The sequence below is a fragment of the Mastigoproctus giganteus genome, chromosome 6, assembly GCF_048544385.1.
Source record: "Mastigoproctus giganteus isolate SK-2022 chromosome 6, ASM4854438v1, whole genome shotgun sequence".
In the NCBI taxonomy this organism is placed as follows: Eukaryota; Metazoa; Arthropoda; class Arachnida; order Uropygi; family Thelyphonidae; genus Mastigoproctus; species Mastigoproctus giganteus.
This window is the reverse complement of record NC_143580.1, coordinates 232,828,572-232,848,537: the sequence shown is the minus strand read 5'-3', so window position 1 is coordinate 232,848,537 and position 19,966 is coordinate 232,828,572. Positions and strand designations below refer to the sequence as shown.

General features: G+C 36.4%; 1 protein-coding gene across 2 annotated transcripts in view; it reads left to right on the top strand.

The window, feature by feature from the left end:
* Cpsf100 (cleavage and polyadenylation specificity factor subunit 2) overlaps positions 1–19,966 on the top strand; it is a 199,703-nt gene that overhangs the window by 87,603 nt on the left and 92,134 nt on the right. For both annotated transcript variants that reach the window (XM_090375764.1, XM_090375763.1), the window contains one exon: positions 16,132–16,254. In XM_090375764.1, the coding sequence (XP_090231890.1) occupies positions 16,132–16,254 (123 nt within the window). The remainder of the gene's footprint in view (positions 1–16,131; positions 16,255–19,966) is intronic.

The following is a 19,966-nucleotide window of genomic DNA, read 5'->3' as shown; positions in this document are numbered from 1 at the left end:
CCCTTCAAGGCCCTTATGCCCCTAGTTGCCACCTTCTAAGCCACTCTTTGTACAGGCATTCATTAGTGTCCCTTTGGTTGCCCTTCTTTGAATTCCCCTCCCCAGAACTTTTCTTATAAAGAGGGAAACTCAGTTTTCTTATAGCGATTAAAAAATGACGTCCTTCTCCCTGCTAAAGATCCTATAAATCAAAGACAAACCATGAGGATCTTCCTAATCATCTGTTTACTCTGCATATGAATCACATATCAGATCATATCATAATCCCTAAGGCGGCTTCATCCTGCCTTAGATAGGTGTGACCTGCAGGCCCGTGACCACATCACAATCCTAGGGCAACACGCAGTGATGACCCACACCTCAACCTCCTTTATCTCATGCTACCCAAACCTGTCACAACAACTTTCTAGGGTGTTACAGGCTCATGGAATAAAGTGCTTGCAGCTTCCGGGCAGAAGATTGCAGTCCCTTGTTTCGAGTGTTAAGACACCGATTCCCTCACTCGTACAGAGTGGCTTGGTGTACCGTATTTCCTGCCGTGACTACACTGGCTACTACTTAGGTGGCACTGGTAGAAGAATCGGAAATCGAGTCTCTGAACATGAGATTCATTCTGCAGACATCGAACACTCAGCGATCGCTGAGCATTTCTGGTCTACCCAGCACAACATTGACCCATGCCGCGACATCGAGATTATTGACCGATCCCGCTACTACCACTGTCGTGTCTGGTTGGAATCACTCCAAGTCTTGTGTTGTGGCAATTCCTTTAACCGAAACAGAAGAGGTTGTATCCATCCCATTACTGATTCAACTATCCTCCTAAATGACAAACATTGGCTCCTGCAGCCTAGCCAAACATTACAGCTACAACCACAAGCCTCTACTTCCAACAACTAATTGTTGCTTGCACCTGTATCACACGGTTTCCACCTCACACGACCACCATAGCTGGGCACATGACATTCTGTATTTTGTAATAACACTTACAACTGAAGGGAGTCTTCCATCTGAAAACTATTGCGATTTATTACTTTTTTGTTTTATTTTAATTTTTTCCAAGTTTATTAATGGAATTTTACTTCCACCTGTTTTTATTTTATCCATTTTTTTCTCAGCGATACTGCATTATTATAGTTAGAGATTATTCAGTTGAAGAAATTAGCAATCTTCTATCATTTGTATCCTGATTAATATAATTTTTCTAAATTGTCTTTTTAGTTAAATTGCACCATTGAACTAACCAAATAGAATAATTTTAACTGTATTCTCAATACATAATATCCCTCCCACAGCTATAGTCTTGATTACAACAGAAAAGAGTAGTCAACAGTATTACCCATTATCTGAGAGATAAAGAGTGAAAATTTCAGCTGAGCTACAAAAGTTCCCCCCACAGAAACCCCTTTGAAGAGAATGCAATAATATAGGCTTGTTTATTCATACTGGTTGGAGTTTTTTTTTTTTGTTTGTTTGTTTGTTGTTGTTACAGTTAATTTATGGCATAAGAAGTTTGTTAGCAGGTTAGTTTATTACCTGTTATTCAGTAGTCAAGATTACTGCCACTTGGGTAATAGTCTCCAGCAGGGACAGTTTAAACAGTTTGACAACACTGCATTTTCTGATACCAGACCGAAAAATACTGCCACTTTAAATTTTTGTTTCTGAAAACTTCAGTATGACAATTATCATCTGTTTTTATTTGAATTTGACCAGAGAGAGAGAGGAAGAAGCCTGTGCTTTGACATTAGGTTAACATCTTAGCACATATTGTTGTAACTGATTCAAAACAATAAAACTACAGTAGAATCTTGGTTATCTGAGAGTTGGGAGCAAGGATCTTTCGTGTAGTTTTTTTAATCAGTTTTTTTTTATGATAGTTTTAAATGTGCTTGGGAAAAAAGATTTCCAAGAGAAAATGTCAGTAATTTGTCGATCAAACTGCAAACAACAGGTTAATGGACCATACTGGTTTTATCTCTAAACAAACCCTTTATGTTGTTTTTTTGTAGATTACAGAAACAATCCTATAGCTAATGTGCAGTTATTGCTTTGTCCCCAGTTTTGTGTATTGCTATTAAAATATCCAAAGAATGTATTATAGAGTTCATTGAACTATACTGAGAGAAAAAAACACCCTGTACAACAGATTTTTACAATAAAAATTTAAAGAATCAGACTTATCAGTAAAACTAAGTACAGCAGACTCTCGATTTACCAGGACTCGCTTAACCGGGACACTTCAAGACTCCAAATTTAAAAAAATAAATAAATAAAAATAAAGAAATTATAAAATTCAAGTAATAAATATAAAGGTATAAATAGATGTTTTGCAAGTGGTAAAACGTAAGTAAATAAGCGACAAGAAGCAGTGTTATAAGTTGTCATTGGGAGATTAGTGTACCTATTATCTTGCAATCCAGCTGTCTTTACACCCGCCACTAAAAAAATAAAAATAAAAAAAGAGAGAGAAAGACCAAATGTTTAGTTTGTTTTAGTGCGTCGTCAATTGTTGTGTTCTGTCACACCGCAAAAGGACAAATTTTGTTTCGTTATTTATGTCAGACTGTTGGAATTTTTTTTTTATAGTAACTATTTTTTTATATTTTATTTATTTTATTTTTTTGTTTGTTCAGAAATCGCGAAAATTATGGGCAAATGCAAGAGTTGTGCTTTCAATTCTCTTTCAACTCTGTATAAATCGCAAATCCGCTCTGCCATGGAATATTGTTCCCACATCTGGGGTGTTGCCCCCAAAACCTCTCTCAGGCTTCTTGATTCCATTCAGAAGAGGGCAGTTAGGTTAATTAATGATTCATCTCTAACAGAGTCTCTCCACTCGCTTTCTCATAGATGCACTGTTTCTGCTGCATGCCTCTTCTACAGATACTTCCATGGGCACTGTTCTTCTGAATTGGCTTCTATAATTCCTGCTCTCTCTTTCAAAACAGTCCGAACACGTGCTGCCACCAGCCAACATCCATTTACTGTCCAACTTCAAACCCACAGAACCAACTTTTCATCTTCCTCATTTATTCATTCAACTGCCGTTTTCTGGAACAACCTTCCTTCATACGTATTTCCTGAAAATTACAATCTACAGAAGTTCAAGTCCAATGTCAACAAATATCTTCTTTCGTCTTCTTAACCTCAAACCCAAGCACGGTACTAAGTACTACAGGTTCTAATACCTCTCGTGTTTGGAGTTCACATAAAAAAAAAAAAAAAAAAAAAAAGGCCTCGCATAACACGAGTTCGATTAACACGATTTTCAGTTAACGCTATTTGAAAAATTATACCACTTTTCACTTTACACAATGCAAATTTCCAGTTAACACGATCTTTTTTTTTTTTTTTTCTTCCAATGGTTGATGGAACACTCCACCTCGGTGTGTTCCATCAACCATTGGAAGAAGACGTGTTACTTATTTGTCTCTGCTAATAAAGACAATGCACACTTGCATAAAAATTCAAATTTTTAAATGAGCCAGATGAAAATTTTACCTTGAAGGAGATAACGGTAAAAGAATTAGATGAAATCTTTCGTATTTATTTCGCCAGGGGCCAGAGAAGATTGTTGTCGGCTATCGGAAATTGTTTGATGAAAAGAGAAAGTTAACACTGTTCAAATATTTCCTCAACAGTCATTTCTTCATTGTGTATTTTATGTCAGAGGTTCCCAAACTTTCTCGGTTCATGGTGCCCTTAGTGTCTCAGTAATTTTTTCAAGGCGCACCCAGACCAAAAGAAATACCTAACAGTTCCATTTAGTAGTTAGGTCCAAACAACTTAATAAGAAATGCTGAAACTGTGAACTACCTTGAGCTAGTAGTTCGCGCGGTGTCCGACAGATGTCAAGTATCGCTGTGTTTCCCTCGAAAATTTAAAATATTCCGCAGTGCACAGTTTGGGAACCGCTGTTTTATGCAATAAACATTTAATTCCATAATTATTTTCATTATCTTTTACATTGTATACAGTTAAAAAGTTATTTAAAAGGTATTTTTAAAATTCTTTATGGACATTCCAGAAGGTCAAGGACCAATTATAATTTTTCCTATTGATTATTATATTCAATTAACGCATTTCCGTTTGCGCAATGTGCTCGCGCAGGATAAATTAATCGCGTTAATCGAGGCCAGCCTGTATATAATAACTTAGTAAATAAAAATGTAGATATAAGAAGTAAATAAGAGTTGTAGAGATAAGAGAAGTAGGTGAGAAAGGAGGGAGAAAAAATAATAATAGTAACAATAGATATATAAGGTGGTAAGGCCATATATGTTATATGCCTCAGAGTGCTGGGCTATCAAAAGAAAAGAAGAACGAGCTTTAATGTCAGCAGAAATGAGAACACTGAGATGAAATTTGGGAATAACCCTTAGAGACAGAAGGCAGAATTAAGATGTGAGACAGGGGACTAAAGCTGCACCCATCAACCTGAAGATTAGGGAGAACAGACTTAAATGGTGGGGGGCACGTCCAGTGCCATGAGTTTACCAAGCATGTGCTTATCTACCAAGTTCCAGATCGAAGGAGGAGAGGTAGGCTGCAGATGACAGTAGAGAGCAGAGTGTGGCAAGATATACAGGAACTAGTGCTCACTCCAGCAGACTGTGCCAACCATGCTAACTGGAAGCGTTTCCAAGTGTCCTCTGTTTCTAACATAACGTACACATTTCCATGTTATATAATCACATGTAAGAGAAACGAAAGGGTCCTCTTACCAAGAGAGGCTTAAGTTCTGCAAATGCAGCAGCTGGTGACTAGGCACCTGCGAGGTGATCTGATTGAGGTGTATAAGGCCTTGAATGGGTTGAGCATGCTGAATTCTGATGGGATTCTTCCACTTGCTCAGATTATAAACCTAAGGAGGCATAAATTCAAATTGAGGAAAGACAGTTGTAGAATAGATGTGCGAAATTTTTCTAGTGGATGGTTAATTGCTGGAACAAACTTCTATCTCTCGTTGTGGAAGTTGATAGCTTAAATAAATTCAAGGAGGAACTGGACAAACTTTTAGAGGAATGGCTGTGTGTTGTTTTTTTTTGGCTGATGCTACATAAGCTCATATGCTTGCAATATAGTATTGGGGGAAAAAATGAAATAAAGTATAATTAATTAAAACTATAAGAGAGGATATATAAACAGCCGGCATGTAATTTAAGGTTGACAAGACAGGGACCCAAAAATATTTATATGAACAATGAAACTAAATCTAAAACAAAAATGAACAAAGAAACTAAAACTAGAACGAAGACCATTGTTGAAGTAGACAAAGGCTAATGGCAGAAATGTATATTTATAGGCAAAAGGTATAGCATAGTTAACCAGAGGCAAAAATAGGTAGGCTACTCTTGAGACGAGAGTAGCCTTGTGCATGCGAAGTTTTTACTGCTCCTGGAAATAGAAGTTTTTTCTGTTTTATTAACTTAAATTGGCATATTATCTTATTTTCTAGAGTAGCGTTATATTCCTAGTTATGATACTTAGTTTAAAGTTTAACTTAGATAGAGATTTTGTAGGTTATTACTTAGTATCGGTAAGGGTATCCAATCCACGTGTTACAAGTTTTGCAGCTCCGCTGAACGGGAAGTTTTTTAGCCATATTTAGCCGCTATATTCACCAATTGTTATATTAAATTATTTTCTATAAGTAGCTTATAGACCTAGTCAAGATCCTTGATTTATTCTTAATTGAGACAGCGAGATTTTGGAAGTTATTAATACTTGTCCGTAGAAGTTATTAATAAGTGTCCGTAGATTTACCATTCGTAACTTGCCTCCATTGTTATACGATACAATGTTATATCCCGAACAAGATAGCATTAGCTTATTATAGTATAGTATATTATATAATATTGTCAATTAATCAGTAAAATCTATTAATCTTGTTAAACTTCATTGTCAATTAAATTGTACTTTTTAACTAAATACATACAACGACTTAGATTTTACAAACGTAACATAATTAATTAATACATAACTTGATACAGAAGTTATATAAACGGAACTCGTAGATAATACTCGATACTCAAAAATATATATAGATATATAGTGTTATAACTGTGTTAGGATACAAGTTTAGGGTTATAATTTTGTACTGAAATTTAAATTTTATTGAAATTAAATTGAAATCATGACTCAGACCGGAGCATCAAAGCAAAAGGCTCAAGCTAATGGGAGTGCTGTGGCTCAGGGGAGAACTGAGGGGGGCACTCGCCCTCTGAATCACAGCCTTTTAAAATACACTGGTTGCTTGATGTTTGTGGAGCAATCGGGTACGGGACATGATATTGCCATGGGGGATGTCTTTGTGTGTGCGCGATGTAAGGAGTGTAAGGAAATCAGCCGACAACTCAGCGTTGTTATGGTCCTATATGAGAGTTTGAAGGACAGGGTGGATGCCCTCAAAGGATCTAAATTGAGGGGCCCATCAAGCCCTCAGCTGCCGATGTCAATGCCAGAGCTTGCACTTAATCGTAGGTGCCACCGTAGCCAGGTGGGAAGGAGCAGCAGTGCGTAGTACACGCTTCTTGATTAGACCGGGGTTCGAACCCGTCACCACCAAATACGGAGGATGCGGAAAGGTCAGGGAATGACCACCGCATATCCCGGAGCAATATGGCCTTAGTTGCTAGTGCTCCTAAAAACCAAATAACAAACAAACAAACTTAATCGTCACCAACACAGCGGCAACCCCCAAGGCAGAATGTGCTTGTCCCACAGGAACTAGTAGTTGTTGGCGACTCTATTGTCAGGGAAACGGGGAACATGGTGTGTAAAAAGGATAGGTGGAACAGGACCAGGTATGTCTGCCAGAGGCAAAGGATGATGACGTTGTAGAGCAGCAGACATCATCTTTTAAGAGCACAAAAGATGATATTGTTGTACACTTTGACACTAATGATATTAAGAGTAGGACCGGCAGAATTACTTAACAAGTACAGGTCACTGTTGAAAAATAGCCTTGAATTAGGGTTGTATTTGAAAGTGTCTTCAATCCTGCCCAGACACAGTAGGAGGGAGTATAGGATGAGAGCCTTATTGATCAATTTGGCCCTGGAAAGATTGTGCAAGGCTCAAGAGGTAGAATTTTTTTCAGCCTGGTCTGTACTTGTTAACAGAAGAGACTGCTTCTACAGGGATGGGATACGCTTAAATAGAAAGGGTGCAAGAATATTTGCTGATGCTATTGAGGCAGTGTTAGGTGGGTCGGAAAACTGCTAGCTTGGGGGGATACAAGGACTAATAGATTAACAGTAGCCACTGGCAGAGGTGAAAGTGATTCGTGCACTGCTTCTACTGGAATGAGCAGCAGCCTGGAAAACAAGATGCAGGGTACTTCAGAGACTGCTGGGAGTGATTGCGGTACAAGTAAACACATGGGTAGCTAAGAATAGGAACAGGTGCATGTATACTTGCGTGTAAACCAATGCTAGGAGTTTGGTAAATAAATTTGAGGTATTGCTCAAAACATCAAAGGCAGATATTGTTGGGATATCAGAGACGTGGTGTGACACATATAAGGAATGCAGAAGTGGAATTTGGGGAGCACAATGTGTACAGAAAGGATAAACAGGATAGGAAGGAAGGAGGGGTCTTGCTATTAGTTAAGAAATACATAAAATCCCAGAAAGTGAAGCCAGTCGACATCGCTGGACAGTGCAGTGTCAAGTCAGTTTGGTGTGACATAAGCATTGGGAGATCAAAATTGAGAGTGGGAGTGTGCTATACACCTAATGACTCTGATGAGTATAATAAGAAACTGTACAGGGAAATAGTGGGCCAGTAAATCAGAGTGTCTTATAATTGGGGGATTTTAATTTCCCAGATATTGACTGTAATTTGTGGGTTGGTCCCTCACATACTAGCAAGGCTTTTGTGGATTTATTGGGTGATTCTTCGTGCATTAAGAATCAGGCGCCTCGGTAGCCAGGTGGGAAGGAGCAGCAGTGCGTAGCACATGCTTCTTGATTAAACTGGGGTTCGAGCCTGTCACCACCAAATATGGAGGATGCGGAAAGGTCAAGGAATGACCACCGCATATCCTGGAGCAATATGGCTTTAGTTGCTAATGCTCCTAAAAACCAAATAACAAACTAACAAGCATTAAGAATCTGCAGATAAAGGAACCACTAGGTGGCATGATCACATTGTGCTGAAGTGGGATTTACTCAAAGAGGTAAAAACCATCAGGCGTAAAGGGAAGGGTTTTTGCTTTCATAAAGGCAACTACGATGATCTAAGGCAGTATTTAAATTCTAAACAGTGGGACAAACTGATGTTACCAACAGCAAATTCAAAATGGGTAGCATTCAAAGAATTTGTCTTGGAAGCTACTATTCTTTACATACCAACTAAGAAATATTGTTCATGGTTTAGGCCTAAATGGATGTCAGATGAAATAATGAGACATATGGCAGAGAAGAAAAATGCATGGGATACATATAAATTAATGGGTGACATGGAAGCCTATGATAGATATAAGCTGCTCTGTAACAAAGTCACAAAGGAGATTAGACAGGCAAAGGCAGATTATGAGAAATCCTTGGCAAAGGATGCAAAGAAAAACAGAAAAGAGTTCTTTGCCTATGTAAACTCTAGAAGGAAAGGGATGAATCAGATCGGTCCACTGCATATATTGATGGTTCAACTGTTGATGATCCTACTTAGGTGGCTAACAAACTAAACGAGTATTTTGCATCTACATTCACACATGAGGAGTTATGCAGGAAGGGGAATGCCAGAGGTGAACTAAACTCTGGCAGTGAGCTAGATGATTTTGTAATAACTGAGAGGAAAGTGGAGGAGAAATTGAGGATGAACATAAAAAAGGCACCTGGGGTGTATGGGATCTATCCAGTTATATTAAAGGAAGTAAGCAAACCCTTAGCCATAATTATGAGAGCTTCTTTCGACTCAGGGGAGGCACCCATAGACTGGAGATGTGCAAATGTGACCCCAATTCACAAAGGAGCATCAAAGGCTGACAAGTAATTATAGACCTGTGAGTTTAACTTCTGTTCCAGGAAAATTAATGGGGGCACTGGTTAAAGAAACACTGCAGGATCATCTAGACAAGACTTCAGTTATAGCTCAGACACAGCAATGTTTTGTTAAGGGAAAGTCTTGCCTGACCAATTTGATTGGATACTATGATGCAGTCACAAAAGAACTGGATGCAGGGAATAACTTTGATATTATATATTTGGATCTTAGAAAGGCTTTTGATACTGTTGCACATGGAAGACTGCTGCACAAATTGGAGCAGTGTGGCATTGGAGGCAAATTGCTGCTATGGATAAAGGGGTGGTTGAGGTGGAGAAGACAGAGAGTGGTAATCAATGGACACCGCTCATCGTGGACTAATGTTATTAGTGGAGTCCCTCAGGGTTCAGTACTGGGTCCATTATTGTTTTCTGTATTTATAAATGATATTGATAATGGATTATCAAGCTTAATGTCCAAGTTTGCAGACGATACGAAGGTTGGCAGGGTTGTTAAGGACACTACTGACAGTATGCTGCTGCAACCGGATCTGGAAAAGTTGAGCAGATGGGCTGTGAGGTGGCAAATGAAGTTTAACATTGACAAATGTAAAGTACTACATATGGGGAACAGTAACCCCAGAATAACGTATCAACTCTGTGGTACTACACTGACAGTGGTAGAGAATGAAAAGGACCTGGGGGTAATTGTGCAGGCAGATATGAAGTTTTCTGAGCAGTGCAGACGGGCTGCAAGAGTAGCTCATGGTGTCTTGTCAATGATATACAGGAATTTTTCTAGCAGAGATAAGGAGGTGATTATTCCCTTGTATAGGGCAATGGTCAGGCCACACCTTGAGCACTGTATACAGGTCTGGAGGCCTCACTTCAAGAAGGATGTAGAGCTGCTGGAACGAGTACAGAGAAGGGCAACAAGATTAGTAAATGGAACAAAGGGTTGCTCTTACGAAGAAAGGCTTAAGTTTTGCAAATTAGTTTCTGGAGATTAGGCACCGGCGAGGTGATCTAATAGAGATGTATTAAGCCTTGAATGGTTTGAGCATGCTCAATGCTGATGGGATTCTTCCTCTTGCTTAGTATAATCACCTGAGAGGGCATAAATTCAAATTGAGGATAAGACAGAAGTAGGATAGATGTGCGGAAATTTGCCTTTAGCCAGCGGGTAGTTGGTTGGCGGGAGAGACTTCCATCCCTTGTTGTGGAAGTTAATAGCCTAAATAAATTTAAGGCTCAGCTGGACAGGTATTTCGAACGAACGGAGGGGTGAAATGGGAGTGTGTTTTTTTTTTTTTTTTGGCTGATGCTGCATAGCTTGCTTTCTTGCATCATATGCCTCTACTAATGCTAATGCCCTCATATTACACTAATTGCCCAGAGTGTGGAAAAATTATAGTTTAAGGAAAGTGAACAGTATTTGATGAAGAATATAAAGTTGGAGCTCTGGTTATTCTGGAGCAAATATAATATGGAAAAATGGGGATATATATAAGTATTTAGTTATACAATATAATAGCATAGCTTAATTTAATTTATTATGATACTCACCTTTTTATAATCTGCATTGATGTTGGAATAAGTTGGATGATAATTTTAAATTTAAGTTAGCATGAATAAGTTAGGATTTAAAAAACAGAATTAAAATGTGCGCAAGGAAGTAGACATGCACGTCTTCGTCCTTGGTTGTCAATGTTGAGATTTGAAACAATTTAAGTTATACGGTTGGAAACAGAAGGCCAATAGCCATAACAAGTGGCTTTCGTTTTACACATCTTCAGTTGGCAATGGTAGAATGAGAGTAAACGTGTGTATTTAAGAAGACTAAGTTCTCGTGATACTCCTGGATACACTTGGGAATCTCAGGTCCTGAGATTCTAGACCGGTACTATGTTATAGGGTAGTTTGGAATTTAATACTTGGAGAGTGGAATGGCGGCGAAACCATTCTATAACTAGGGCTTCATATTGGAAATTTTTAAAACTGGATTTTAATTTGATAATAGGAATGGCTGAATCTACTAAGGGGGTGTGGTTGTAGGATTTAACATGTGTTGCTAATTCGGTATTGGACTGTCCCGTCCTAAAGCTATTGTAGTGGTAGTACGCACGTGTGTTTGATGTTTTGGTAGAACCGTATTTTGTGGTGGTGCTACCAATGTAGCAAGCATTATAATTATCTTGGCATTTTATTAAGTAGATGATATTATTCATGTCACAAATGTGGTAATTTTGTGTATCTTTATATGAGTTGAATAATGAACCTAGTTTATTGTAAGATGAGAATGTAAGGGTGATATCAGTACTTTTGAATAAACAGCAGAATTGGTTGGCAAAATTACTATGATAAGGGAGGATAATACGTGGGTTATTATTGGAAATGCGTTTGAGTGGGTTGTTGATATTATTTTGGACTGTGATAATAGTTTGTTTGATTAATTGAATAGGATATTTCCTAGATATGAATTTACTTGTAAGATATTGTAGTTCATTATTAAAGTCATAATGTGTGGAACTGTATTTTATAGCATTGTAAATTTGATTATAAAGGACTGCTTTTTTTGTGTTGAGGGGGTGATGCGATTCAAAGTGTAAGTATTTGCTCGTGTGAGTGTTTTTTCTGAAAATTCTTGTTCCTATTTTTGTATCGCTTCTGTGTATAGTGAGGTTTAGGAAATTAATTTGTCCCTTTTCTTCCAATTCCAGGGTATATTTTAATCTGTTATGCATAGAATTAAATTTAATGAAAAGATCATTTATTGTGGATTTGTGCCCTATTAAGAGGATATCGTCAGCGTACTGTATAAATAATTTAATAACTGGGGGGTATGGTTGTAATATATGATTTTCTACAGAGGCTAGGTAAATTTCAGATAGGGGGGGGCTGAGATCCCTAATCCCATAGGTAGGCCATAGATTTGCTGGTAAATCTGATTAAGAAATCAGAAGTATCTGGCATCTAATAGAAAGGTTGTGAGCTCTAGTATGCTATTAATTGAAAGGGAAGTGTGATTGGATAAGGTTTTGTCGTCTGTTAAGAAATTACGTAAGTTTTGTAATGTTGACGGCAAATGTACATTAGTGTACAATGAGACTACATCAAAAGATGCTAAGATGGCATCATTGGTTATTGTGATAGAATTTATTTTTTCAAAGGTTTGGGAGGTATTGTTTACTTTAAATTTCGAAAATCTGGTGAGGGAGGAGATAATTTTGACCAGGAAGGAAGATAAATTAGTGAAAGCTGATTTGCTGAAGGATATTATGGTCTTAGTGGGTGGTTAGGTTTATGGAGTTTGGTAATACCAAACATATGCGGTAGAATATTGTTTCGGATACCAATCTGTTGAAGGGTGTATAAATTAATTTCATTGTTGGATCTTAATTTCCTTAAAATAATGTCAAGCTTATTTTTATGTTTGGAAATAGTATATGTGTTATCCAGTTTGTATGTATCTGAATCAGAGAGTATAGATTCCATTTTTTCTATATATGTGCTTTTGTTTATAATTACTGTGGAATCACCTTTGTCAGCTTTCTGGACTGTAATATTTGGATTGTTACGTATTTTTTGTAAGTTCATTAACTGTTGTTTGTTTATATTGGGTTGGGGTTTGAATCTGGAGTTAAGAATTGAATTACTTTGATGTATAATTTGCCATTTATCTGGATGGTTATCTAATTTGGTTTGTAGTTCTATTATACATTCTTTGTAGGGATATTTATTATCTTTAATAGCAAGGTTAAAACCGTAATCGAGGCTAGCGAGTTCAGTGGAAGAAAAAGGGTACGAAGAAATGTTTATAGTGGAAGATTTTGTGGCGGTGTGAGGTTTCTGTGTAAGGATCCCCCATTTTCTGTTGTGTCTGAGTTCGATGTCGTTAATGGCAGCTGCTATACGTATTTCATTATATGTCGTAAGGTCCGCCCAAGATTGCGGTGTCATATTTCTTTTTAGGCTGAATCTTAATCGGTGTATTTGGGATAGTAGGTTATATTTTTTATTGTATCTCTTCTGTAATTCTTTTTGTACAATTTTAATACAGGTTTGATGGATAATATATGGATATTTTTTACATGTATTTCTAGGGAATATGCAGGCAAATTTCGGGATAATATTATGAAAGAGGCATTTTTTTAAAAAAGAAATATGAATTTTATTGGAAAAATATTTAATTAAAATTTTTGATAGTTGTGTTTCGGGATTTGACATGCTCAAGGGGCATCAAGGAACGTAAGTTAAAAGGCGGAGCAGATGAAGGTGCATTTAAAATAGTTAAAAGTATTTTGTATTATGACAATTCGAAAATTGTAGGTCTCTTAAAGTACCATTTATAACTGACACAGTATAATAGCGTAGCTTAATTTAATTTATTATGATACTCACCTTTTTATAATCTGTATTGATGTTGGAATAAGTTGGATGATAATTTTAAATTTAAGTTAGCATGAATAAGTTAGGATTTAAAAAACAGAATTAAAATGTGCGCAAGGAAGTAGAAGTGCACGTCTTCGTCCTTGGTTGTCAATGTTGAAATTTGAATCGTTTCAAATTTCAACATTGACAACCAAATTTGAATCGTTTCAAATTTCAACATTGACAACCAAAGACGTGCACTTCTACTTCCTTGCGCACATTTTAATTCTGTTTTTTAAATCCATGCTAACTTAAATTTAAAATTATCATCCAACTTATTCCAACATCAATGCAGATTATAAAAAGGTTAGTATCATAATAAATTAAATTAAGCTAAGCTATTATATTGTGTCGGTTATAAATGGTACTTTAAGAGATCTACAATTTTCGAATTGTATTTAGTTATAGTATGAAAGTTATATGGCAGATTTACCTAGGTCTGCATGCAAAGCAGCAACAAAGGATACTAAAGTATATAAGCAAAGTTATAATAATTAAGTGAGAGAAAAAAGCTGAAAAATGGAAATGTAAAGAGCACAAGGTGCCAAACTAGTAGAGAAAGGATAGTCTCTCCTTTCTCTACTAGTTTGGCACCTTGTGCTTTTTACATTTCCATCTGTCAGCTTTTTTCTCTTACTTAATTATTATAGCTTTAAAGTGATATAGATGAAATTTACTCTTCTTTGCTTCATTTAAAATGCTTTATATAAGTGAAATCATGATTTTATTATATTAATACAATTGCATGAAAAAAATTTTTTTGGATAATAGTATTCAGATAGTTGGACCTCAACTATAATGATATACTGGAGTCATGATAGGAATCAATCTGCCGAACTTCAGGAGTTGATTGCTTGAGTAGTTTTAAGCAGAAAAGTTCATGTTGACATGTGTCTGATTTCAAACTGGTATAAAGAAATGGCAGTTGTAAAAAAAAAAATTTAATATCATTAAGTGTTTATTTTAGAATTAAAGGTTACAAAATGTTTTAAAATCATCTTAAAGTTACCCTTAAGTTGGAAAATCAATTATTTTAATAAATGAGTATCAATAAAGCTATTATAATAGTTGCTCAAAATGTAAACCTTATCCTTGTACACACATTTCTATGCTTCGTAATAGTGCTTTCATTGTTCTCTTTATCATGGTCATTTTTAGATGTAATTTGTAGCATCCAAAATTCTCCAAAGCAGTGCATCCATGTCATTAGTCCTTTGATTGTACTCTGATGCTTTCATGTGACCCCAATCACCGTAGGCTTAAGGGTTTAGATAGGGAGACCTACTGGCCAAGAATAAGTACTTCCTTGACCAATATGAAAGTTGGAAACCTTTTGGAAAAAATGCAGTAAAGGAACTTCCTCCTGTAACTCGTTTACTAAAAATGTAAGTTGTGTTCTTCCACTATGATCATTTCACACACATATTCTCGGGCAATGTTGGTTCCTGACAATTCCATCCCAGACACTTACTGAAAACTGGTATTGGAAATCAGTTTACCCTACATGAGAATTATCACAGCCCATACATGCTCATTACAAGCATTATTCACTCCATCTTGAATAAGTTCATTCATAATCTGCCTCTTCATGGTGCTGTACTTGTTGTAAATGCCCTTTACTTAGCACCCTCCAAACAGTCATTTTAGGAATTCTAATGCAGGAAAATAATCACAGAGTATTTGTTCCAGTATTGTCAAAATTACGTTATTTTGAACCTTGTAATTAACGTTACTTTCAGGTGCAACAAATGATCTATTTTCTCATAGACATTGTATATCAATAAAAACTTGTCAGTTATGGACAATATGGATGTTAGGTTTTTATAAGTAAAGTGCTCTCACATTACTATTGCAAAAACCATGAATGAAGTGAATTCGGCATGCTCCTTATTTGAAAACACTTGCATCTTTTTGCTAAAAGCACAAAGTTAAATGCAATCAATCCAATAACGCACAACTGAACACTGTTTGCAAACTCCAAGAATGCTTTCAAGAACGTGCGTGTGTGTGTGTGTGTGTGTGTGTGTGTGTGTGTGTGTGTGTGTGTGTGTGTGTGTGTGTGTGTGTGTGTGTGTGTGTGTGTGTGTGTGTGTGTGTGTGTGTTCAGACAGTCCTGCAGTTACTAGTGGCCAAATCATGAAATGACTGTACCACCCATCCATGTTGATATGAACTTTTTTGAAAATCACTCAAGGAATCAACCCTCTTGAAGTTTTACAAATTCTTTCTGGGACACCCTGTACATATATTTCCTAGGTGAGATTCTTGAGAACCAAACTGTTTAGTCCATGATGTTACATTCAAATTCAGATGTATTTTTATTACACTTCCATTTCTGAATATATTATATCACAAGTGATATATATGCTCCTAAGCATAATTTTAAGTAGATTTTATTTGTGTGTGTGTGTGTGTGTGCGCAGACAGTCAGTCAGTCAGTCCTGCAGTTACTAGTAGCCAAATCATGAAATGACTGTGTACCACCCATTATTAGTTTTATACCTTTATTCATTTTACAAATGAATAATTTTACAATTAAACAAATGAACTCAGCTGTTAAGAAGGATCGATAGGTAGGTGTGTCTTGCATATTTGAAGTCTTTATTGTAATTGAATAAATAATACCAAACCTTGTATTATTGAGTGTTTTGATAAGATCACCATGATACTGATTCTCAAAATCATGATTTGTGATTGCCTTTTTCTTTAGGTGGAATGGATGAGCGATAAGATAATGCGATCATTTGAAGGAGCAAGGAATAACCCCTTCCAGTTTAAGCATTTACAGTTATGTCACAGTATAGCAGAATTAAATAAAGTGCAGGAACCAAAAGTAAGAAATATTATCTTTAATATGAAGTAACTATGGATTTTATTATGTATATTTCAGTAAAATGTAATTGAAAATGTTACTTTGAAATTGATTACGTTCATTGAAAGGTTAACCTTAATCCTGGGTTTTTTAAACTTTTAAAACACACTTAAATACACTATGACCAGAATAGTGTGTTTAAGTGTGTTTTTTTTTGGGTGTTTCTTACACCAAGAAACACCCAAAAAAAACATTCGTTTTGGTTGCAAAAATTAAATAAGATTTTGATATGATAGTAATTCCCTTATTTGCACATTTTAAAGCGACTCTGCACCTTCTGAATGGTCACTTAGATGATGCAGACTTCATCATCAGCCATTTTCAATCCACTGCAGGATGAAGGCCTCTCCAGCAGCTTTCCAGTTCCTTCTGTTTTGTGTAATGGCCATCCATTTACTACCCACAAACTCATGAATTTCATCTGTCCATCTCCGTCGTTGGTTTCCAGGTTTTCTTCTAGCTCCTCTTGGGGTACCATTCTGTTATTTTCTTAGTCCATCTGTCATCATGTCTTCGAGCTATATGTCCTGCCCAAGACCATTTTAGTTCTTTAGTTTTGATAAGAATGTCCTTTACTTGAGTTTGCTGCCTAATCCATGTGTTTCTCTTCTTATCTAACAGTCTGATTCCCAATATAATTCGTTCCATTCTTCGCTGTGTAGCTCTCAGCTTCTCTTCTATTCTTTTGGTGAGTGCCCAAGTTTCACTTCCATAAGTCGTGGGGCGCCTCCATAGCCAGGTGGGCAGGAGCAGCAGTGCATAGCACACGCTTCTTGATTAGACCGAGGTTCAAGCCCATGACCACCGCATATCCCCGGAGCAATATTGCCTTAGTTGTTAATGCTCCTAAAAACCAAACAAACAACAACATAAGTCGTGGCGGGGGGGGGGGGGGAGTATACATTGTTTCATTATTTTACATTTCAGACAAATTGGGATATTGCTCTTCAGTATGTGACTATATTTCCTGAATGCTGTCCATCCAAAATTTATTCTTCTCTTGACTTCCAGCCATTTATCATTATTACAGTTAATGACTTGTCCCAGATAAGTATATATGACTCCACCTTTTCAATTACTGCTCCTTCAATGATTATATCCCTTTCCGTGGCATACTTGTTCATCATTACATTAGATGCAGACTTGTTGATTTAATAAATAATTTTTACATTTATTTGTTAAGTCAACATGCTGTTGCCATTTTCTAGTAATTTCATATATGTTCATTGTCAAAAATTATTTGTAACAATTTAATCTGGCATGCTGAAAATGGTTGTAACAGTCCTAAAATCAGTTTTCCATCAAACACTGTTACAATGTGACTACGCTTCTGGGAAACCCCTAAAATTCCTAACGACTGGTTAAGAATTTCAAGTTATTGGACAACCAGTAACCACATATTTTTGGCACTGTGCTTAATAATTGGAAAAATGATGGTAATAAAACTAAGCTAAAGGCTAATGGTGGTAATGAAGATTGTTATGACCTATTAGTTTACTAAAATGACCTTAATAGAAACTGTTCTGTTACCTCTAAAAATAAGATAAAAATAATTATTGATGCACCAAACTTAAAATAAATATCAGTAGTAAATAAATAACTGCAAATTTTGCTATTGATTGACTGACAAATAATATCCTATTCCCTAAAATTATAGTGCCTTTTTTTAGTGGCCATGAAGCCCATGTCTACTAGTTGTACTATTTTAGAATCTCTGTCCTTAATCAAAAGCATAACCCCACAGCCATATCTATCCTTTCTGTTTATATTTGTGCTTGTCATATTGAAATTCTGCATCCTCTATATTAGAATGGCAGTACGTTTCTGATATTCCTATAATGCTAGCATTTGACAACTCAACTAGTACTTCAAATTCATCAAATTTATTTACTATTCTTCTAGCATTATTATAAGCAAAACTTTGTTCTCTTATTAACTGTAATGTATTCCTTATAATTTCTAGTTCCATGATTACTCCCAGCAGGCCTTTTGATCCTTCTCTTGCTTTCTAGGTGACTGCACTGTCCAATAGAAGCAATGCAAAAATCAGTTCCACTTCTGCTTGTGGGGTGCTATTAAATTATTAGTCTGTTATCCCCCCCCCTCACAGACTAGCAGTTTGTTTAACTACCCAGTAATGCCTTAATAATATCAGTAAATATTCTTGCACCCTTTCTGTTAACAAGCACACAGGCCATGCTGTGAAAAATTTACCCCATGAGCCTTGTACAGTCTCTCCAAGTACAAATTGGTTGACAAGGCACTCATCAGGTGTTTTCCTATCATTCCTTGACAAAATCATTTAACACTAAAATTTACCCATGACTTTGTAGCTTTTTTTAACTTTATTTAATGTCTGTTAAGTAAATAGTCTCACACTGTCTCTAGCATTATTGAGAAATGTATACAGTAATTCACTGTTTCTGTGCTTAAATTATGGCAATTGCTATTGTATCACTAACCTTTGTCTCTTACCCTGGTCCTATTCCACCTTTCATATTGCATAAAATAATTCCCTGACCATAGCATCACCAAAATAATTAAATCTCCTGATTTAATTATTTTGAGGGCAGCAATTCTCTGCTTCAAGCTCATATTTGTCCATCAAAATACAAAATTTCTGCTTCTCTCTCTCTCTCTCTCTCTCTCTCTCTCTCTCTCTCTCTCTCTCTCTCTCTGTCTCCACATAACACACAAAGCCATCATCACCTGTTGCATTATATTAAATATAATCATTTTTGCATACCAAGGTATAATTTCAGTTAAAAAAATTAAATTAAAACTACAGTGTTATATCTCAACACTACTCTTATCACAGTAACATTATATGATACTTAAGTACAGTAATATTATGCAATACCAGAGTACAATAGTAATATCCTATACCCAATTACTTCCACAATGTATAGGATGTTTCATAACATGTGGGCCATTCTTTCAAGATTAAATTAGTATCTTAGAACTATGAAAAAAAAAAAGCTTATATAAACATGTGATTCTGAATGTTATAGCTGAGACCCTTTGAATTTTAACAGTTGATAAAATTAACAGAACAAAATTTTTTTTGTGAATATTTTATTGTGAACAATGTGTCACCAAAGGCGAATATTTGATATATTAGGCAACCTGTCATACAAATTCCAAGTGTCCAATACAAATCAATCACCTTACAGAGCCATACATTATGCAAATTATTCATGCCTATAAAAACACAGGTTGCGAACACATCAATTCATTCCCATTTTTTGGCTTGCTCAGTGAGATAGCCACATCCAGTACTCAGGATGGCAAGTCATCGTTATTTAGATGATCCTTTGAGATGGTGGGCCGTTGGACAACTTGAAGCCGGGCAGTCGAAGGAGGCACATTGGCTTAATGTATCATGCAGCGACATCTCAACACTATGGATGCAGTTTCAGGAGACAGGAACCATTACAAGAAGAGCTGGCCAAGGTTGCCGAGAGCTACGTCAACCAGAACAGACCACTATCTGTCTCTTGAGGTTGCTGCGACCACAGGTGAAAACATTTCCAAACCAGACTGTTTTAAGAAGGCTCAATTCATGTGCACTCTATGCGAGGAAGCCAATAGCTTGTATCCCATTAACCCCTATAGATTTGAATATGCCTGTCAAGGAAGATAATGAAAGAATTAGAAGAGAACTTATAAATAG